General features: G+C 40.3%; 1 protein-coding gene across 1 annotated transcript in view; it reads right to left on the bottom strand.

The window, feature by feature from the left end:
- LOC124545361 (queuosine salvage protein) overlaps positions 1 to 24,190 on the bottom strand; it is a 47,017-nt gene that overhangs the window by 10,352 nt on the left and 12,475 nt on the right. Inside the window, exon 5 of the mRNA XM_047124266.1 lies at positions 6,945 to 7,059. Coding sequence (XP_046980222.1) covers positions 6,945 to 7,059 — 115 coding nt within the window. The remainder of the gene's footprint in view (positions 1 to 6,944; positions 7,060 to 24,190) is intronic.

The following is a 24,190-nucleotide window of genomic DNA, read 5'->3' as shown; positions in this document are numbered from 1 at the left end:
CCAGTGTTAGCTCCATACTGGTGTGGGCTACGTTCACATGGAACAGATTGGATCCCCTGGTCCAACTGAACTGATCATTGACTGGAAATTGTTATGTTTGGCTAATTGGAGGCAATTTTCAGCCATTCATGGACTTCATGTTCCCAAACAACAGTGGAATTTTTATGGATGACAATGTGCCACGTCACCGTGCCACAGTTGTTCACGATTAGTTTGAAGAACATTTTGGACAATTTGAGCAAATTATTTGGCCACCAGATTGGCTGACACAAATCCCATCAAAATTTATGGGACATAGTCAAGAGGTCAGTTCATGAACAACACTGCACTGGCAACACTTTTGCAATTACAAACAGCTATATAAGCTACATAGTTGTTGTGATCTACGGGTACGTAGTGTCTTTTATTACTAATCAAAAAATGCTCAGTGCTGGGTTCAAGCCCTACCACCGGTTAAATTTTGAATAAAAATCAGCATTGATAGCCGATTAATTCCAGCATAAGAAGGTACCCTCATTCTGCCAATGACCTTGTCAAAGATGACATATGAGCAGATGGAGGTTCAGGGCACTCTCTTGCCCATGTGGTGAGAAACTGCCCCTACAGGCAGAAAATCAGCAATGATCAATGGCATGAGGATGCAGAAGGCACTGGAAACCACAGTATTAAAGACACGTAATGCATATCCACAGGACATGTGGCCTGTAATTGAAAATGAGACATGATCATCTCTCCATTGGCAAAAGATCCCGGAATAGTCCTCCAATTTGGATCTCTGGGAGGAGACTGCCAAGGGGGCGGTCACCATCAGAAAAAGATTGAACAATCAACAAAAGGATAACATTCTATGATTGGGCATGGAATGTTAGAAGCTTGTACGTGGTAGGGAAGCTAAAAACCTGAAAAGGGAAATTCAAAGGCTCGATCTAGCTATAGTGGGGGTCAGTGAAGTGAAAAGTAAAGAATACAAGAATTCCTGGTCAGATGACTATAGGGTAATATCAACAACAGCAGGAAATGGTATAATGGGAGTAGGATTTGTTGTGAATACAAAGGTAGGTCAGAGAGTCTGTTACTGTGAACAATTCAATGACAGGGTTATTTCTATCACAATCAGCAGCAGACCAACACCGACAATGATAGTTCAGATATACATGCCAATGTTGCAAACTGAAAATGAAGAGATAGAGAACATATATGAGGATACTGGATGGGTAATTCAGCACATAAAGGGTGACAAAAATCTAATAGTCAAGGGGGTCTGAAACACGGTTGTACGGAAAGAAGTAGAAGAAAGGGTTATGGGAGAATATGGGCTTGGTATTAGGAAAAAGAGGGGAGAAAGACTAATTCAGTTCTGCAATAAATATCAGCTAGTAACTGTGGATACACTGTTCAAGAATCACAACAGGAGGACATATAATTGGAAAAGGCCAGGAGATATGGGAAGCTTTCAATTAGACTCAGATCACAATGCAGTAATGACAAAGAGTAGGCTGAAGTTTAAGAGATTAGTCAGGAAGAATCAATGTGCAAAGAAGTGGGATACGGAAGCATTAAGGAATGAAGACATCACTTGAAGTTCTCTAAAGCTAATAAGAGCAGTCATAGAAGTTGGAAAGAAAAACATAGGTACAAAGAAGGTAACTGAAGAAGCCATGGGTAACACACAAGATGCTTCAGTTGATAGATGAAAGATGGAAGTACAAAAATGTTCAGGGAAATTGAGGAATACAGAAATACAAGTCGCTGAGGAATGAAATAAATAGGAACGGCAGGGATGAAAAATATGATGAAATCGGAAAAGAAATGATTGTCAGAAGGATTGACTCAGCATACTGAAAAGTCAAAACAACCCTTGGTGTAATCAAAAGCAAGGATAGTAACATTATGAGTACAATGGGAATTCCACTATTAAATGCAGAGGGGAGAGCAGACAGGTGGAAAGTACATGGAAGGACTTTATAAGGTAGAACATTTGTTGATGTGATAGAAGAAGAGACAGGAATAGATTTAGAAGAGATAGGGGATCCAATATTAGAATCAGAATTTAAAAGAGCTTTGGAAGACTTAAGATCAAATAAGGCAGAAGGGATAGATAACATGCCATCAGTATTTCTAAAATCATTGGGGGATGTGACAACAAAACAAATATTCATGTTGGTGTTTAGAATGTAGTAGTCTGGCAATATACCATCTGACTTTCAGAAAGATATCATCCACATAATTCCAAAGACTGCAAGAGCTGACAAGTACGAGAATTAACAAACAATCAGTTTAACAGCTCATGCATCCCAGTTGCTAACAAGAATAATATATAGAAGAATGGAAAAGAAAATTGAGCATGTGTGAGATGAAAATCAGTTTGGCTTTAGGAAATGTACAGGCACCAGACAGGCTATTCTGACATTGGGCAGTTGATAATGGATGCAAGACTAAAGAAAAATCAGTACACATTCTTTGGATTTGTCGACCTGGAAAAAGTATTTGACAATGTCAAGTGGTGCAAGATGTTCGAAATTCTGAGGAAAATATGGGTAAGCTATAAGGAGAGAAAGGTAATATACAACATGTACAAAGCCAAGAGGGAATCTTAAGAATGGAAGACCAAGAACAAAGTGCTCCGATTAAAAAGGGTAAAAGACAGGGATGTAATCTTTCGCCCTTACTGTTCAATCTGTACATCGAAGAAGCAATGATGGAAATAAAGGAAAAGTTCAAGAGTGAAATTATAATTCAAGGTGAAAGGATATCAATGACACGATTCACTGATGACTTTGCTATCCTCAGTGAAAGTGAAGAAGAATTACATGAGCTGCTGAGTGGAATGAACAGTCTATGAGTACAGAATATGGATTGTTAATAAACTGAAGAAAGATGAAAGTATTGAGAAGTAGCAGAAATCAGAACAGCGAGTAACTCAACATCGGGATTTATGGTCATGAAGTAGACAAAGTTAAGGAATTCTACTACCTAGGAAGCACATAACCAATGGCAGACGGAACAAAGAAGACACCAAAAGTAGACTAGCGCTGGGAAAAGGGTTTTCCTGGTCAAGAGAATATCAAACAGGCCTTAATTTGAGGAAGAAATTTCTGAGAATGTACATTTGGAGCAAAGCATTGCATGGTAGCGAAACATGAACTGTGGAAAAACCGGAACAGAAGAGAATCGAAGCGTCTGAGATGTGGTGCTACAGATGAATGTCGAAAATTAGGTGGACTGATAAGGTATGGAATGAGGAGGTTCTGCGCAGAATCATAGAGAAAAGGAGTATGTGGAAAACACTGACATGAAGAAGGGACAGGGTGATAGGGTTTCTGTTAAAACACCAGGGAACAGCTTCCATAGTATCAGAGCGATCTGTAGAGGGTAAAAACTGTAGAGGAAGACAAGAGACTGGAATACATCCAGCAAGTAAATGGGGCACGTAGATTGCAAGTGGTACTTTGAACTGAAGAGTTTGGCACAGGACAGGAACGCGTGGCAGGCCGCATCAAAACCAGTCAGAAGACTGATTGGGGGGGGGGGGGGGGGGGGGGGAAGAGAGAGAGAGAGAGAGAGAGAGAGAGAGAGAGGCACCATGGCTCTTTATTTCTGCAAGGACCTTCCAAATACTTGCAGAGTCCATGCCAATTTTTGCAGAGTCCATGCCACTTTGAGTTGCTGCTCTACACCAGGCAAAAGGGGGTCCTGGTTGTAGGAGGTATCCCATGGCTTTTGTCACCTCAGTGTAGGCCACTGTCTTGGGAATCAAGGCTTTCTACTGTTGACAGATGACCCACCAGTGCTTGGAGATTGTGGAGTACGAATGTCAGTACACCACATACTAAATGACATTGTTTTATCTTCTGACAAGATCTAGGCAGCTGGCCTGTATTTTACCTGATGACACAACAAGTGTGGTGCATGCTTTAAAATTTTGTGAACTGTCCAACTTCTAGCCTTAACACTAACTTTGGAGGTTTATGCATGTTCCTAGAGAGATGGTGCAGTGGTAAGACACTGGTCTTGATTTCAGTACGATGGCAGTTCAAATCCCCGTCTAGCCATCCAGATTTAAGTTTTCTTGGGTTTCCCATACTGATTAAGGCAAATGTGGGCATGGTTCCTTTGAAACAGCACACCCAGTTTCCTGCTGCTTCAGTCCCAATCAAAGCAACTGCTTTACCATGATGCAGTATGATTCTCTTCCAGTGTGTGCCACTGGAATTGGTTGACCATCTCCATGACACTTTTGTGCTTACTAAATGAACCTTTAACAATATGCACTCTTCTTCGCATCTTCTTTATTTCCTCTATCAACCCTATGTGGCACAGATCCCAAGCTGATGAGCAATATTCAAGTACTAGTTGAATGACAGCTTTGTAGGCTACCTCCACTGTTGATGGACTATATTTCCTGAGGATTCTTCAAATGAATCTAAGTCTGGCACGTTCCTTTCCTGTGATTAGTTTTATATGGTTACTCCACTTTAAATCACTCCATACACACACTCACAGATATTTTACAGAAGTCGCTGCTTGTAGTGGTTGTTCTGCAATCGTGTAGTCATACAATAATGGGCCTTTCGATCTATGTATACGCAATAGGTTACATGTTTTTATGTTGAGGGTCAATTGCCACTCCCTGTACCTGTTGATCCTCTGCACCTATTGAAGATATTGGTCTGTGTGGGTCAGTTTACAACACAATGAATGACCAAACTGACTGTCTACATTTCACTGAGTTACAATTTTAAGGAGGGTACTTTCCTTCCTTTTGTATTTCAGCAGTGAACTATTTGTTGGGATATCTTGTTCATGTGGGCAATGAATTGGAGTGATGTTCCCTTTCCATGAGACCACATCATAAAGGTACCATCAAACTTTGTGTCAGTACTAGTCTCATTTTATTGTTAGTGGCAGCACAATCTTTAGTTACATCTGGGACAATTGTATCATTCAGATACGACCAATTCTATATATTCTTTGAGAGTAAGTGGCTTCCCTCATGAAGACTATAGTGGCTATAGATGAAACCTCAGAATTTCATATCAACTCAATGTGACATGTGCAACAAGAATATTCAATACAAAATATGCATTGTCAAAGATGTTGTAGCAATGGAATTGAGGTGTGTATGATGTGGGGAATCAAATCACGAACCCAACAGTATGTGAATGCCTTATTCTACGTCGCTATATCTCCTAAACTGGCCATACACGTTACGGATTTTAACAACTAGTTATGGTCATAGTTATCTTAGGAAAGAAACCAATGAGATCTTTACTGATCATGGAACACTGGGGGAGAGGGGGAGGGGGGGGGGGGGAGAAAGTGATAAAGGCCATTGAAAGAATGTATACAACACACCTGTAGGAGTGCTCAAAAAGAACATGATAAATGAGATACAAGCGAAATTTTATAAACTAATAGTAGCTTCCACCTTGTTGTACACAGCAGAATGTTGAACTCCAACAAGGAAGATCCTAGACAATTGGAAACATCAAAAATGAAGTTCTTCAGCTCTGTAAAAGGTTGCAGCACAGAATACAAAGTCACCACATAATTAGCTGTTAATCCTGTAGTAAATAAAACTGCACAGAACAGAAAAGAACAGATGGAATGTGGCCTGAATATGTCAGAGACAAGGATCACAAAGCAAGCCTCACATCATATAACTCACTGCAGAAAGGATTTGTATGCAGATTGACACCAAGAAGTAGAACAGTAAATGCTGACTGCTAAAATGGATCACAGTGGAAATTGTCTCAGGCCATTCAGATCAAAAGGCGTAAAATGCCAAGTGTAAAAATTTCAGTTATTTGAGTTGAAGGACAGGAAAGGGACGCAACAAATGAAAATGGCATGAGACAGGGTTGTAACCTATCCCACATGTTACTCAGTCTTTACATAAGGGAAACTAATGGAGAATTTGGAAATGGTATTAAAGCTGGGGAAGAAGAAACAAAAATTTTCAGGGTTTGCCAATGACACTGTAATTCTGACAGAAATGTGTTAACATCTAAAACAAATTTATGAGTAACGAAGTCTCAGAAGAATTTGTTTGGGGTGTAGTGCTATACGCAAGTGTTTTGTGAATGATTATCTGTACAAACAGGCAGAGACTAGAAACTTCTGAAATTTATTGACACCAAATAATGGTGAAAATTATATGGTAATAATGATAAGCAGTACTACACCAGATTGGGGAAAAATTGCTTTATGACACAACTTGACTAATGGAAGGGATAGTTTGAGAAGACACATTGTGAGCCGTCAAGGAATTAATAAGGTAATGGAGGGAAATTTTAAGGGTGAAAATTGTTGCAGAAGACCAGGGCTTGACTACAGTAAACAGGTTCCAATGGATGAATGCTGCAATATCTACACAGAGATGGAGGGGCTTTCATAGGAGATACTAGCATTGACAGCTACATTCATGCCAATCTTTGGGCTGAAGACCACCACCACAAAAACAACAAATATTTTGATGGTCAGTGAAAATATTCGTACACTTACAACACTGTACACAGCCCATTTTCTGTAGTTCTCATCTAGATCCACCAATCTCTACCTATTCTCAATCCTGCAGAAAATTCCATCTGGTCAAAATGTTCACAGTGACTGAGAGGTACAGTCAACCGTCACACACAGGTTCCAAAAACAAGCAGCAGATTTTTATGAAACAGAAACAAAGAAATCCATTTCATAGTACAATAAAAATTTCAACTGTGGTGGTAAATATGTTGAGATATCGTACAATACTTCCATATCTTTTTAATAAATTCTTCCAGGTAACAATGTTTAATTTTTGTTTATAAACCAACAAAAACACTAGTATTTAAAAACATTTAAAATAAACACAACTAAAAGAATAAATACACTGTTATGACAGTTTCTGAACTAGCTTGCTAATTTAAAAAATATATCATTACTACAGATTCATAGGATTAACATACCTGTAATCTGCAAACATTGAAAGGAAATCAATGTCTTTGAAATAACCTAGACCTTCTCCCTTGAAGCAGGCCCATATATCACCTATGAGGATTTGCGCTCTCTTGTAAAATGATACTGAAATGCAATTAGAAACTGACATAAGCTGACATCAACTAAAATAATTTTTTTGTATCCAAAGAAAACTTAAATGCGAAAAATTATAAAATTACAAAGAGACATTATGGTTGGCCATACTAATATTTAGATGTATTACTGACAGGCACGCATAACTGTACAAGAAACTATTCACACTTTCAGAATTGTTAGGTCCTCCTGTTAGATGATATGTCTTTCCTCCTTGTGAGGGAACTAACAGTTCCAAAAGTTACCATAGTTGTTTAGCTTTTTTATATGAGTCTATCAGCAGTACTTGGAATTTCACTTCTTAATAATATTTGGGCGGACAGATATTTCAAGAACTTCCCAGAAACATAAATACTAAATAACAAATAACTGAGGGCAACGGGATTTGAACTGGCGCTAACTAGTACACTGTACTGCCTGCACCACAGCTTGCAGTAATATTTGTATCACTGGCTGTTTCTTGTGTACATTGTGGTGCATGCACCACAGTATAATGGTTACCATCACTGGCTGGCTTGCTAAGGGTTGCCAGTTCAATCTTGACCATCACAGTTATTTGTTATTTAGTATTTATCGTTTCTGGAAAGTTCTTGAAATATCTTATATTTGAATTTTTTTTCCTTCCCGTAATTTTCAGGTTTGCAGCTGGATCCTATCAACATTCTGCCATGATATTTCAGACCAGAAACATCCGACCACCCTCAGGTGAGTAGACAAGACCCGATGCAGTCATGGTATAAGATGATACCATGACTGCATCAGGTTTCTTCAGAACTTCATTTAATCACCTGAGGATGGTCGGACATCTCTGGGCTGAAATATTGTGGCAGAATGTTGATGGAATCTGGCTGCAAACCTAAAAATAACTGGAAGAAGAAATGCGCCGGATAAATTGCAGAAGTTGTATTTGTAATGTTTGTATATTCTGGAATAACATATTTGTGGCAACACTGACGTGCCATAACATCTCTGGCGCGCAAAAAGCTCTTTGGGGCCAAGGCGACCATTATGTTCTGTCTACGTGATACTTTTGATGTGTAATGACGTATATCTGAAGTGTGACAATAAATGTGCTCATTGTTTTAACAAGTGGATCAACAGGTTGTTATTTATACGATAATGACCCAAAATCCCACACTGGTGACCCCGACGTGATGTGAACACACAACCTTCAAAAATTGACATTTCACTATTGCAGACCGAATGTGCTCTTCTTGCGACCAAGTTAACTAGTAAAAGTTGCGACGTGCTACTACGACGACAATAAATCAGTGAACTCAAGGAAACACAGGCCGAGCTCAACTCCCTAATCGAGTGTACCGAACAGACATTACGGAGCATGAAATCCGAACTCGCCTCACTTCGAGGTATTCGCTCTTCGCACAAACCGGCGTGCGCTCAAATCATTGACTCATTGCAGGAGTGTTTGAATACTAATGACGCACCCCGTACACATAGCGTGTTATCAATCACGAGCGGCGCATGTTACAAACTCAATACGACTGAGGGCCCTCCGGTCAGACACCGACCACGATGCCTGAATCCACACAAACTCAAAGCGGCGAAAGCAGTCATCTCGGATCTATTAAAAGCAGGCATTGTACGCCCATCCTCCAGTGATTGGTCGTCACCGATTCATCTCACACCGAAGAAGGATGGTTCCTACAGACTCTGTGGTGACTATAGACGTCTCAATGACCACACAATCATGGACAATTATCCAGTACCGAACATTCAGGACTTCGCTTCTCAGTTGGCAGGCGCTAAAATTTTCAGTGTTATAGACTGGGAGAAAACGTATCACCAAATACCACTGTACGAACAATATATCCCTAAAACGGCCATCACCACACCCTTCGGCCTCTTCGAATACGTTTACATGCCTTATGGATTGAAAAATGCCGCCCAAACCCGGCAGAGGTTCTTAGATACAGTGTTAAGACTCCTACCTTTCTGCTACGTGTACCTGGACGACATTTTGATCTTTTCTTCCTCTCGGGAGGAACACGAGCATCACATCCAGGCGCTGTTTGACACATTACAATCCCATGGTGTAATCGTCAACAAAGACAAATGCAAACTGAGACAGGATTCTGTTGTTTTTCTGGGACACATAGTTTCAGCCGATGGTATCCGGCCCACACAAGAGAAAATAGACATTATCAAACAGCTGCCGATACCAGAAACATACCATGAACTCCACCGGTTCTTAGGAATGATCAATTTTTCCACCGCCACATTCCAAGAGCCGCCGAACTACAGGTCCCCTCAAGCTGCACTGCGTGGGCCACAAACGTCAGGCGACAGGCGCGTTCCGTGGACAGAGGTCATGCGTGCGTCTTTCAAAATACTCAAAATCGCACTCGCAGAAGCCATCACGCTTGCCCATCCACACCTGGATGCAACACTTTTGCTCACCACAGACACTAGTGGAATATCTGTCGGCGCAGTACTTCAACAACACAGAGGAGAGAGAGGTAGTGCAACCTCTTAAGTTCTTTTCAAAACAACTTTCTCCCTCTCAGTGCAAATAGTCCACTTTCAACAGAGAGCTATTAGTTGTCTACGAAGCCATTAGATATTTCCGCGAAGACGTCAAGGGACGCCCCTTCACGATCTTTACAGACCACAAACCTCTCGCCCAAGCACTCACAAACCCCCCAGCCGACCCACCTCCTAGGAGGCTCTGTTATTTCGATCTCATTTCACAATACACAACTAATGTACAATATGTTCGAGGATCCGACAACATAGCTGCTGATTATTTCTCCTGGATCTCGCAACTATCTTCCTCAATCGACTTCGTCACTCTTGCTCGAGTGCAAACAAATGATGACTCCTTGGCAAGCCTTTTATCTGACAATAATAACTCTCTGCACCTGGCGTGCAAGATGATCCCCGGCACACGCTCAGAGCTATGGTGTGACACTTCCACTGGCATGCCACGCCCCCTCGTCCCCTCCTCTTTGCGTTGCTCGGTGTTTGACGCACTGCACAGTCTCGCCCACCCAAGCATTCGCGCAACTACGCGCATCATCGCTGAGCATTTCATATGGCCTTCGCTTCGCAAAGACTGTCGCGACTGGTGTCGGACTTGTTTTTCATGCCAGCGGTCCAAGGTCGGACGCCACTGCATGCCCCCCTCAGGCGTCTTCCGCTCTCCTTCTGGCAGATTCTGCCACATCCACATCGACATTGTCGGCCCCCTTCCCCAGGTGTATGGTTACCGATACTTGCTTACTTTCATTGACAAAACAACTAGATGGGTCGAGGCAACCCCCCTAGTCGATATTTCACCCGAAATAGTCGCCAACACTGTCCTCTCCACATGGGTCACATGTTTCGACTGCCCCAAAACCATTACTACAGACCAAGGCCGTCAATTCGAGGCTGTCCTCTTCACAAAAATGTGCGAGCTCTTCGGCATCGGCGGCATTCGCACAACAGCCTACCACCCCGAATCAAACGGCTTAGTGGAATGATGGCACCGCACATTAAAGACAGCGCTAATGTGCCAAGAGGAACGGTGGTTACACACCCTCCTGTGGGTACTGCTAGGCCTCTGTTCTGTATATAAAGATGACCTGCAGTGCTCGGTGGCCGAACTGCTCTATGGCGAGCTGTTGACAGTACCAACCGAGTTTGTCGAGCCTTCACTGCTCCAAGATACCATCGAATACCCTGTGCTAATCGAGAGCATACGACAGACGATATGAGCGCAGAGAGCACCTGCTCCAAAAGCACACACTCTGGCTAAAACATTTGTGCACCAGCAGTTAGACACGTGTGAAGCTGTGATGCTTAAGGATGATACAGTGCGCCTTGCCCTGGAACCCCCATACACAGGCCCTTACAGGGTACTTAGCCACATCTGTATCAAAGGCAAACCCTTGACAGTGTCAGTGTCTCGACTCAAGCCAGCGTGGGTCACTGCAGATGACAACACCTCCAGCGACCCGATGCCACCAACCACGACGGACGACGACCTCCACACCACCGCCTCCTCAAGGGACGACACACCGGCCATGCCCCCTTCCCCAACGCCGGGAACCCTCACTGGGCAGAGACCGGGGTCCACGCCCTTCACCCCACCCTCTCCTGCTATGCTCGTCACACACTTCTCACCCGACATTCAACAACCCACTACCGTCTCAATCGACGTCTCACACTTTTCACCCTCTGACATCTGTATAACTACCACAAATGATTCTCTCTTAGTTATCCACATTCCCCCCCACTCCGCCGAAGATGACACCTTCCAACTTTCCATTCTCCACTCCTCACTGATCCCCAGTTCTTTAGATCCTTCCCTCATTCAATCTTTCATTGACGCCACGGGTACACTGTACGTGTTGTACCCATGTCTCCATCTAATCACCCCACCCCCTCTGTCACCTCACGAACCGGTCGCCGCACACTCCCACCGGTGAGGCACTGTGATTACATTATTCCATCCAAAAGGACTCGAACCCTGGCCCCGCCCCGCCTAGCTCCCCCACCGGACGAAGACGGCGCAACACCTGCACCCTCCCCCCACAACAGCCAGAACCTCGTGCTCCGCACTGCAAAGGGGAGGGGGGGGGGGGGGGGCCTCTGTGGCAACACTGACGTGCCATAACATCTCTGGCATGCAAAAAGCTCTTTGGGGCTAAGGCGGCCATTATGATTATGTTCTGTCTATGTGATACTTTCGATGTGTAATGACGTATATCTGAAGTGTGACAATAAATGTGCTCATTGTTTTAACAAGTGGATCAACGGGTTGTTATTTATAACGATAAGGACCCAAAATCCCACATGTTTGTGTAAATACCAGCATTCTGTGTTTGTATAAACAGCTGCACTCTCCATCCAGGAGGTCAGTTCTGTTCCGGGTGTACCTTGGCATTCGATAATAAATGTGTTCTCAGTGTTACATGCTGTACTTGACTGACATCGCTGCTTTTGGATTTGGACTTGAGTGTGATTATTACACAACAATATGACACAAATTACTGCCACAGATATTTTTCAATGAATCCACTGTGGTTTCATTTGGTTCCATGAGAAAGTGGAAAATATGCATAATTTTGTAGGAATACACATTTCAATCAAGTCATATCATCACAGACTTGTGAGGCAGGTGGTTATATTGTTAAATAAACAGAAAATTCTTGTGAGTTCCAGTGCAAAACAAATTAAAGCTCTCATAAAGTATTGGAATTTTCCAAAAAATTGCTTCACTTATATTTCACAGTGATGTTGTTTGGACTTCACTATACACATTTCATCTAACAAACTGATGTATGAAGGTACTGGTGATATAAACTGCCTGGTTTCAAAAACATTCACCTGAATTAGTTCCGCTCTACAGATATACTATATTGGGGAAACAGGATTTCAATGAAGGATTTACTTACAAAATTATGGCAAAATTGCTGAGCAACATTTACCGTCAGAAGGTGAAACTTTTAGTACTGCAAATAGACACATGCAAAAGAACACGAAAGCACCTAGCATCATAAGACATTAATGCACCATATTTCTAACGTAGCTTCCAGAACTATTAAGTCCCTTCCTCAAGGAAAGAGGAGCAGGTTGGGGAAGGTTAAAAAGGTAAGGTAGGTCACACAGACACCTAGATGGTAGAGACCCACCAGTTATGAGGAGATTGGCAGACAAAGGTAAAAAGGGAAGTGGAGGCATCAGAGATAGCAGGAGGTTGAAGATTAGTGCTGTGCCAGCTTCAGTCCAGAGATTATGAGGAAAGAGGAAGGAACTAATAGTCCCATGATATTTCCATGTAGTTTTAGCCCTTATTGGCAAACATAGCAGTGCTTTGCAATTGCTAAATATGTATGGGAACTGTGTTAGGATACAAATTTTGGCTTCCTTTGCAACTTCAGCCACTTTGAAGGTATGGAACTCAAAATTACAATACATCACACAGAATACAAATGAAAAAGACTGTTATGTTTTATGTTTTCATTTTTCTTTATTTTTTTGTACTCAAAACAATTAACAAAACTTCAGTATGCTGTGATACTGTATCATAGACTTATGAACTGGTTTACTGAACTACCAGTTCGTGAAAGGGCAGCATACAACTGACCATGTGAAAAGCACTCTGACTGTAAATCAATCTCAACGTATTTGAATGTCTGGCCTTAAGTCTTGTTTATTGTTGTTGCAAATGAAACCCTGATTGATAACTGAAGTCGCTTGAAATGGGTGCGTAAATTGGTTGAGATCACTGACATGCAGGCTATGAAAGTGACACCTCTCCCAGCTGTTGGATCTGTGAGGATTGTAGCTTCCATGACACTACTTCACATAGTTTTAATATGTAAAAACCACACGTGAGGAAGAAAATAAAACAGCACAATGTTGTATAAACAATTTTTGTTTAAAAATGTATATGGGAGAAACAATTTGCCTCATAGTTTAAATGACCAGCTGTCTACGATAAAACTGAAAGTGAGAACATAAACAAAACTGTACATTTTCACAGCACAACGTTTTTGTTCTTACAGATTAGATTAGATTAGATTAGATTAATTATTCATTCCATAGACCCATTAAAGAGGGAATCCTCCTGGGTGTGGAACATGTCAGATAAAAACATTACAAAAATGTAATTAGAAAAACTTGAGTTTCATTAATTTTAATGATCTTCAGTCAATAAACAGTAAAATTATGTACACGAATTAAATTTAAACTTCTAATATTTACAGGTTTAATACTTACATATGCTTTCATTAAATTCATCAGTCAGACATTTGCTAGTTTCTTGGCTATTACAACCAAGTATTGTCAAAAATTAAAGTAAATTATTCATTTCAGTGATCCTCAGTTAAGAACAGTCAGATTATGTACAAAATTTAAAATTAAACTTCCACTATTTACAGATTTAAGACTTACATCTGCTTTCCATACACCCATCATTCACACAGTTGGTAGTTACTTGGCTGTTACAACCAAGTATTGTCAAAAATTAAAGTACACTCCTGGAAATTGAAATAAGAACACCGTGAATTCATTGTCCGAGGAAGGGGAAACTTTATTGACACATTCCTGGGGTCAGATACATCACATGATCACACTGACAGAACCACAGGCACATAGACACAGGCAACAGAGCATGCACAATGTCGGCACTAGTACAGTGTATATCCACCTTTCGCAGCAATGCAGGCTGCTATTCTCCCATGGAGACGATCGTAGACATGCTGGATGTAGTCCTGTGGAACGGCTTGCCATGCCATTTCCACCTGGCGCCTCAGTGGGACCAGCGTTCGTGGTGGACGTGCAGACCGCGTGAGACGACGCTTCATCCAGTCCCAAACATGCTCAATGGGGGACAGATCTGGAGATCTTGCTGGCCAGGGTAGTTGACATACACCTTCTAGAGCACGTTGGGTGGCACGGGATACATGCGGACGTGCATTGTCCTGTTGGAACAGCAAGTTCCCTTGCCGGTCTAGGAATGGTAGAACGATGGGTTCGATGACGGTTTGGATGTACCATGCACTATTCAGTGTCCCCTCGACGATCACCAGTGGTGTACGGCCAGTGTAGGAGATCGCTCCCCACACCATGATGCCGGGTGTTGGCCCTGTGTGCCTCGGTCGTATGCAGTCCTGATTGTGGCGCTCACCTGCACGGCGCCAAACACGCATACGACCATCATTGGCACCAAGGCAGAAGCGACTCTCATCGCTGAAGACGACACGTCTCCATTCGTCCCTCCATTCACGCCTGTCGCGACACCACTGGAGGCGGGCTGCACGATGTTGGGGCGTGAGTGCAAGACGGCCTAACGGCGTGCGGGACCGTAGCCCAGCTTCATGGAGACGGTTGCGAAAGGTCCTCGCCGATACCCCAGGAGCAACAGTGTCCCTAATTTGCTGGGAAGTGGCGGTGCGGTCCCCTACGGCACTGCGTAGGATCCTACGGTCTTGGCGTGCATCCGTGCGTCGCTGCGGTCCGGTCCCAGGTCGACGGGCACGTGCACCTTCCGCCGACCACTGGCGACAACACCGATGTACTGTGGAGACCTCATGCCCCACGTGTTGAGCAATTCGGCGGTACGTCCACCCGGCCTCCCGCATGCCCACTATACGCCCTCGCTCAAAGTCCGTCAACTGCACATACGGTTCACGTCCACGCTGTCGCGGCATGCTACCAGTGTTAAAGACTGCGATGGAGCTCCGTATGCCACGGCAAACTGGCTGACACTGACGGCGGCGGTGCACAAATGCTGCGCAGCTAGCGCCATTCGATGGCCAACACCGCGGTTCCTGGTGTGTCCGCTGTGCCGTGCGTGTGATCATTGCTTGTACAGCCCTCTCGCAGTGTCCGGAGCAAGTATGGTGGGTCTGACACACCGGTGTCAATGTGTTCTTTTTTCCATTTCCAGGAGTGTATAATTAATTTTCATTAAAATGGCCTACTGCACTTGTTGAGAAATTCATGGATGGAATAGAAGGAGTTGGCCACCAAAAATTCTTTTAAATTGTGTTTAAATTGTGCCTTGTCTGAAACTAAACTCTTAATGGTTGCTGGTAACTTATTGAAAATATGCGTTGCTGAATACTGGACTCCTTTCTAGGCAAGAGTAAGTGATTTTAAATCTTTATGTATATTGTTCTTATTCCTAGTATTGATACTGTGTACTAAGCAGTTAGTTGGAAAAAGAGATGTATTATTTACAACAAACTTCATTAAGAAATAAATATACTGGGAAGCTGTGGTTAGTATGCCCAGTTCTTTGAATAGGTTTCGTCATGATGTTCTTAGATTTACACTACACATTACTCTTATTATACGCTTCTGTACTCTAAAAAATATTTCTCGGTTTGAGAAGTTACTCCAAAATATGATACCATATGACATACTGGAGTGAAAATAAGCAAAATATGCCAGTTTTTTTATATTTATATCTTCTATGTCTGACATCATTCGCACTGCAAACACAGACTTGTTTAGGTGCTTTAGCAGTTCGTTAGTATGTCGCTCCCAACTGAATTTGCTATCAAGTTGTAATTCCAAGAATTTTACGCTCTCAACTTCTCCTCCATGTCGTCGTATTTTATACACACGCTAGAAGGAAATCTCTTGGAAGTTCTGAACTGCATATAGTGGGTCTTTTCAAAGTTTAATGACAATGAATTGGCTATGAACCACTTATTAATGTCAGTAAAAATTTGATTAGCTGCCCTTTCTAAATTTATATTTGATTTACTATTTACTGCAATGTTTGTATCATCTGCAAATAAGACGAACTTGGCAACTGGTAATGTAACGGATGACAGGTCATTAATATACACAAGAAAAAGTAGTGGACCTAGTATGGAACCTTGGGGGACACCACATGTAATTTCTTCCCAGTCAAATGATGTCTGATTGCCTACTGCTGAAGTGTTACATAATGACACCCTTTGTTTTCTATTAGTAAGATATGACTGAAACCACTTTGCAGCACTACCAGTGGTGCCATAATATTTTAATTTACTTAAAAGAATGCTGTGATTCACACGGTCAAAAGCCTTTGACAGGTCACAGAATATCCCAGTTACTTCTAATTTGTTGTCTAATGAATTAAGGACATTTTCACTGTAAGTGTAAATAGCCTTCTCAATATCAGAACCCTTAAGAAACCCAAACTGTGACTTTGACAGAATGTTATTTTCACTAAGGTGCTTAAGTAGACACTTGAACATAACCTTTTCAAAGATTTTTGAAACAGCTGGCAAAGATCGGTTGGTAATTTGTCCCCTTTCTTGTGGAGAGGTATAACTTCAGCATATTTAAGCCAGTCCAGGAATGTTCCTGTGATAAGTGATTGATTACACAAATAAGATATGAATAAGCTCACATGAACACTTTTATTAACTTTGTTGATATGTTATCATAACCACTATAATGCTTTGATTTCAAGGACTTTATGATGGATTCTATTTCTTTGGGTGAAGTGTCAATACCATTTTACTGAGATTGCTTGTGTGCACTGGTTTCAGACATTCCACTGCATTATTTACTGAACCAGACAACCCCATGCTATCAGTAACAGAGACAAAATACTTGTTTAAATGGTTTGCAACACAACATGCGTTTGTTACCAGGGTTTCATTTATTTTTAGAGCTACTTGTTCCTCCTCATTTCTGATCCTACCTGTCTCTGACTTAACTATATCCCATATTGTTTTTATTTTATTGCTGGATGTATTTATCTTCTTCTCATAATGCAGGTGTTTAGATTTCTGGATAATCTTCTTCAATATTTTGCAGTAATTTTTGTAATGTGCTATAATGCTAGTATCAAAGGTGTCCCTACATATCAGACAGAGTTTCCTTTTTGTCTCACATTATATCTTTATCCCTTGTGTGATCCATGGTTTCTTATTAGACTTCTGCTTAATTTGAGTTACCTTCAGGGGAAAACAATTTTCAAATAAGGTGCTAACTTTATTAATGAATGTTTTGTATTTTCCATTTGTGTCTTGGATGCTGTAAACATCCATCCAATTAATTTCTTTGAGCAATCTCTTAAATTTCTCAGTTTTTGACTATTTTATTGGCCTTCTGTACTCATTTCTGATAGATGTTTTACCCTGACAATTTTCAAAATTTGATATTAGGTGTTGCATGTCATGGTCAGATAGCCCATTTACTATGGGTTTTGTAATGTGGCTTAGTTGCCTTGAATTGTCAATAAAGATATTATCAATGGCAGTCTTAGAACATTTGTATACCCTAGTTGGGAAATTTACTGTAGAAATTAAATCGAATGACAATGTAACTGATTTCAGTAACTGTTCACTGACAGTGTTTTTCAGGACATCTACATTAAAATCACCAGCAACCTCTAGTTCTTTGTTTTCTTAATTTTAGATGAGATAATAAATCTTCAAGACCGTTTATAAACAGGTTGAAATTTCCTGAAGGTGCTCTGTATATGGCTACTATTATAAAGCAACCTATTATGAAATTCTATCTCTGTTGCACATGCTTCTAAGTGCTGATCTAAGCAAAATTTATTAATGTCAATACTCTTAAATTTAAAACTGTTTTTAACAAATGTGGCAACTCCTTCTTTCTCCATATTTTGTCTACAGAAGTAAGAGGCTAACTTAAATTCTGTAAGGTTTAACATATCTACACCAGTGGTCACATGATGTTGAGACAGGCAGATTATATCAACTGGGTTCGATGACTCTAATTCATCAATGCACATAATTAGTTCATTAATTTTACTTCTAAGCCCTTGAATATTTTGATGCACTAAAGATTGTTGGCATTTCACATTTACCAAGATGAAATCAGTTGGAAATAAAGTTTCTGCTGATTGCTGTAAATTTTTAACCAACAGCTGTGTTCGCTGATCCAATGTGCCAGGATTATGCTGTATGATTTCTTTCTCAAAATGATGGTTTTTTTCAATCTTTACTTCTCTCAGAACTTGACTTTGTTCTGTCCTACCTATCCTAAAAAAGGTGCTGCTCCAACACCTATGACCACTGGTATATTACCACTCATGACAGTGCCCCCCCCCCCCTCCCCCCTTTACATTTCCTGGTATTAGCACAGCCAGTTTACCCTTCCCTTTCCTGTTGAGGTGTAGGCCATGTCTAGTATAATCCCACCTACTGAGAGAATCAACAGGAACCAAACCAATATGTGACCCTGCATCTGACCCAAGTAGCCATTCCAACTCCAAATTAACTCTCCCGACAGAAAAGTTTAAATGAGGTCGGTCATGGCATCTCAGAACGACACAAACTCAACACCGGTATGTCTCGTTGCCAAATCAATCTTTGCCAGGTCACACCCTATATTGTACCCAGCATCTCTGTCAATATTATTGCCCAGCCCACCCACAATAACCACGGTGTCTTCCTTGGTAAAATCTTTACAGAGTGAACCTCAATCCTCTGCCACCTGATCCACACAAGCACTACGTTTAAAAAAATTGTGACCTGGTATTCTGATCGTAACTGGTCCAGCATAAGTTGGCCTACACCTCTGGCATGTGAACTACCTAACAACAAAACTTTCTTTCTCTTTGCTGACTTCCCTACATTCTTATTCAATTTTGTTGTGCTCTCTCTACACCTACCTCTGTCTGAGGCCCATCAGTTTCTAACTGAAGCAACATGTCAAACTTATTCTTCCCAACTAACCACAAAGCTGTCTGACAAAGTTCTAGGTCTGTTCCTCCTGTCAACTGTTGTCACTTCCCACCTCTCTTTACCCTTCTCTCTCCTTAACCTGTTCAGATCTTCCCTAGCCTGCTCTAACTGTGCCTGAAGGGCAGCAATTTTGCCTTCCTGTTCCACTATTTTCCTATCTCTACTGCATATCCTACAGAACTGCTGATGAGTCTGATCCACTTCCCCATTTCCCACACCGTTACAGTCACCCCAATGGAAAAAAACTACTACAGCCATCACACCAAACCCCGGAATTAACAATTTTACGGCACGTCAGGCACTTCAGGCACTTTTCACTCATCGTAAAAATATTACTTTAGCAAGAATAAGTCAAATTAAATTGCTGAAAAACAAGAAAACACGTTTACGAAAGATTAGGTCTAGTCTTAATCGTAGGTAAACAAACTTACTTTAGTGACAATAAGTTAGATTACCGAAAAGAAGAAGAAAAACACATTTACAAAAATTAGGCCTAGTCACAACTGTATGTAAACAAAGCTACTACCGTATGTGCAAAGTTTCCAGATACTGGAACTTAAAATTTATGCTGTGTTTATCAAAATAAGAGTTAAACAACAAAGGGATAAACTTTTCTTAACTTGCTGGAACAGAACAGAACAATTAAATGAGATTCTATACGTCTTACTGCACTAAAATGTTCACAAGAATACGATCATAACCCTACTTTATGTTCCTTTCGCGTTTTCTGGAATAATACGCAAAGAGAAGTGAAACCTTTAATAGTAAGCTTGCAAAACACACTAATACACGTATTAAACTAGTTTCCTGAACTAAATTGAGTTTTATTACAGTCTAAATCACTTATCTGTACAGCAGCACAAAACTCAGGTAGCTTTAACAGAAAATATGCACCTAGCTTTTTAAAAAATCATATATAGCCTATGTCTGGCCAAATATTGGGTTATTAGAGTATCATGTAAAAATATGAAGTAAATCCCTCAAGAACTTTTCCCCTTCATAAATTTGTAGATATATGTGTCTACTGACAAATATGACTACTGCAAGTAAGCATTTCCCAGCAAATCTGTCATAATTTTATAAATTTCTCAAACAAATTTTCATTTTTATTCAGGTCACAATTTTCTTGCAACTACGCAAGTCAAAATGAAAGAAGAGTTCTTATGTAAGTGGTTTTACAAAAAATGATGTCACACTTTAGAAGGAATGGAAGCAGATATAAGAAACATTAAATGAGGGACTATAAAAGGTGGAGTTCTAATGTAATATTAATATATTCTATATGTAATATTAATAGTATTAATAATTCCAGTTCATTCACTGTCTGTTCTTCCTTCAAGCACATGATGCAGTTAGGTAATTTTGTGTCTGATTCTAGAGCATCTAATTTTGGTTATTGTATATGAAAAGCTGTACAAATAGGCACCTCATAAAAAACAAGGGTTAAAGAAACTAGTATATCTTAAGTTTTGAAAGCAGTGGACAATGAAATACAAGGAAGAGTGAGAGAGGAGAGAGAAAGGTGGAGTGTTATTTATAATGCAATCAGAATACAGGAAGCAATAGAATGAACAACATTAAGTTACAAGGCCACATGATAATACCAGTGAAAAATGGTTCAACTCCATAAGGATTTTAGGCCTGATTCTGACTGTAAAGTAAAAAGTAAAATTTGATATGAAGTGAAACCTTCTCTACTTAGTAAAGTGTTTCTGATTTATCTATGTGACCTTATGATGGATTGTCTAGTATGACAATTTCACTGTTAGGATGATCCTGACCATGAAATCATCATTCAAGAGTCTCAGTCGTACGGTTCCACAATGAAATATCCTTGAGTCATTTCTGATAACTTTGCTTGCTTTCAGATGAATATTTTTTCAAACTAGAGTGCCCCTCTCTCTGACACAACACACACACCTGTATGGCTACACTAAACTACATTTGTCCAAAAGTTAGCAAAGTTGTTTATGTGCCTTTCATTGACTAAACATCTCTACTGTTTCAGGAGTTTGTTTCCTTATTCTTAAACTATTTACATTCAGCCATGCTTTTCCACTGGCATACTGGGCCATTTTTGTTTTTGTATAAGAAAATGATATTACACAGTGGAAAAATCAAAGTTAATGAACTATGCTGATGATATATGCTTCACCATCTGAGGCCGTTCCGAACAGTTAACAATGCAAAACAATAAAGAGAACTTTAGTATGACCAAAGAATGTCGTATTCATGTATAAACTCACAGTTAATAAGAGAAAGACAATCATGGCGAAGTTCCTGTTAAATTATAATCCATCTCAAGTACATATAAATGCCAAAGTGCTGCCTTTAGGTGAACATCTGATAAATTCCTACGCATTACGATAAGTTAGCATCTTATAGGGAGAGCATATCAGCTACAACTACAGAAAGATCAGCTGCAATATTTACTTCTGAAAACATCTTGCAAACATAATAATTCTTCAAACAAATCTACTATGGATTAATTCTCTCCCATTTGCAATACTGAGTAAAGATTTGGATTGAGGAACCTGCAATATCTGTATGAATAAGGAATTCACATTCCAGAACAGAGCAATTAGAAAAACAGTCAATACGAGTAAAAGCCATTTCTGCAAGGATTATTTCATAATGGGTACTTTGCTAATTGTGTATGGTTACTTTGCTAACTGTGTACATAGAGCATGCTCTTAAGACAATTGTATTTGCAAGAAAGAGTGTAGAAAATAGTATAATCAATAGACATCCATAATTACAATAAATGAATTACAGATAATAATCACATGATAACAAATTATAAAATAGCCATACCACAGCCCCTGTTATTGGTGGAAGACATAAGCAACACTGTGGAAATCTTTTATATATCAGTTTCCAAAATGTTGGTGGCAGTAAATATGTATATACATTTAAAAATATCTGATTATAATATCTAATATGCTATTATTGTATATATTCATTATATTTATGGTATGATAATGTTAAACACTGTTAAGTTATTACAGATAAATAAAGATTGTTATTACTATTATTTTCCTATGCTTAGCCACTGGTCATGGGTAATCCTTGTGAGCAGGACAATGAGGTGAACCTGGACAGCTCAACTGGTAGATTCCCGCCCATGAGGCATAAAATCCCCTTACAGCACGTACCTGTGGTCACACATCTGGACTAAGAGTCCAAACAGACATCCTCCTTCAGTGATCATTTGTGGCCTTATAGAGCTTTACGGGACACACACACACATTATGAACAGTAAACTGTTTGAGGAATGCAGTGCAATTAGCAGTTGCATACTATGCGTCAAGTACCAGGGTAATTGCTAACATCTGAAAAGTAGCCGTATAAGCCCTATAACAATGGTCACTTGCAGAGGAAAGACATTTCTTTTGCTTGGTTAAGGTTGCCTTAAAAATTTACTAATGTCGATAAACACTACCACAACTATAGTTGAAAGTAAAAAAAACAACTGATTAATTGCTGCAGTATTTTAATATTTTCTGCATGTTCATCTTTAGAAATTAGTTAAGGAATCATCTACATGCAAAATTTGTTATGTTATTGGGGCCACAATTAGCTGCCCTGTAACTAGGACAGTGTCCACGGGAAACAATGACAAAAAATACTGCTTTTTTGTTCTGATCACAAAAATTATTTGTTAATCAATCACTGTACGTAATGCATTCTGAATTAGTTCCATTAGCAAATTTGTGAAAAAGTAAAAGTAACAATTGAAAATATAGATCACAATTAGTAGACAGTTCAAAGTATCATGTCATACAGCCAGCCAACATGTGCCTGAACAATATGGCTTACAAGGAAAACAATTACAATGTCAATGGAAGTTACAAATCCTTGCTTTACAAATGTTAAACACAGTGTAGCCTAAGAAAGCAATAATAACTGAAATCTCTATGTTAATAACTTATTACATCAATACCCATAACCATTTATTATGTAAAAACAAAAGACTAAAAATTGGTTTCAAAATGCAGTGGCACACAGAAGAGCAAGTCATGCAGACATTGCTGAAACCCTGCACATAAACATATATATGGCAATTCAACACACAAACGAGGGTACTGCATGTGATGTATGGCACAATACTTTGTACTGGCTGTGTACCACTCAAGTCTCCAACACTGTGTTTTTTGGTAAATTTTAAATCACTGCTGTTGTTTCGTCACAGATCTGATGGTGAGGCTAATCAAAATACATAATGTACAGTGACGGACTAATAACGAATTTTGTTAATCACAACAAATAGAGGTTACCAACAGTGCTGCGTAATGGTCACAGATCGCTTATAGGACCTTACGTCCAAAGTTATCCAGCAATAACAATAATTAAAAATTGTCTAAAAATCAAGTGTGAACTGATATCTTAAATTTGAGGGTTGGAACTTAAAGAGTGGCAACTATTTATTCACAACCAACACAAAAGAGTTACACGTTTGCACCTGTTACTGTCCTTAAAGTAGTCACCAGTGTTGTGTAGAACCCACTGCCAGTGATGTGGAAGGCATAGTATACCATTAGCAGAGCCTGTTCTGTTGACGGTGCGAATGGAGCGGTCTACTGCCTGTCGAATCTCTGGAACAGATCTGAAGCGAATGCCACGAAGTGGTTCCTTCATCTTCGGAATCAAATCGAAGTCACAAGGACTTAAGTTCGGGGAGTATGGTGCATGGTACAGTACTTCCCAGTCCCTTTGACCGAACAGAGCAGCCACAGCTTGCGCTGTATGTGCCCGTGCATTGTCATACAAAATAATGGGTGGGTTGCGCAGAAAGTGTCACCGCTAGTTTCGCTTGTTCTGTACAGTAATGCTGATTCCCTGCACGCCTCTTGCAGACCTTGATGACACTGTCGTGCTGTATGACCTCTGGCACATTCAATCTTGATCCAACTCCATTGTTCCTGTTTTGAAAACATAGTGACACCATTACA

Source organism: Schistocerca americana, chromosome 8 (genome assembly GCF_021461395.2).
Source record: "Schistocerca americana isolate TAMUIC-IGC-003095 chromosome 8, iqSchAmer2.1, whole genome shotgun sequence".
NCBI classification, from domain to species: Eukaryota; Metazoa; Arthropoda; class Insecta; order Orthoptera; family Acrididae; genus Schistocerca; species Schistocerca americana.
Note: the sequence above shows the minus strand (reverse complement) of the source record. Positions and strands in the feature narration are given on the sequence as shown.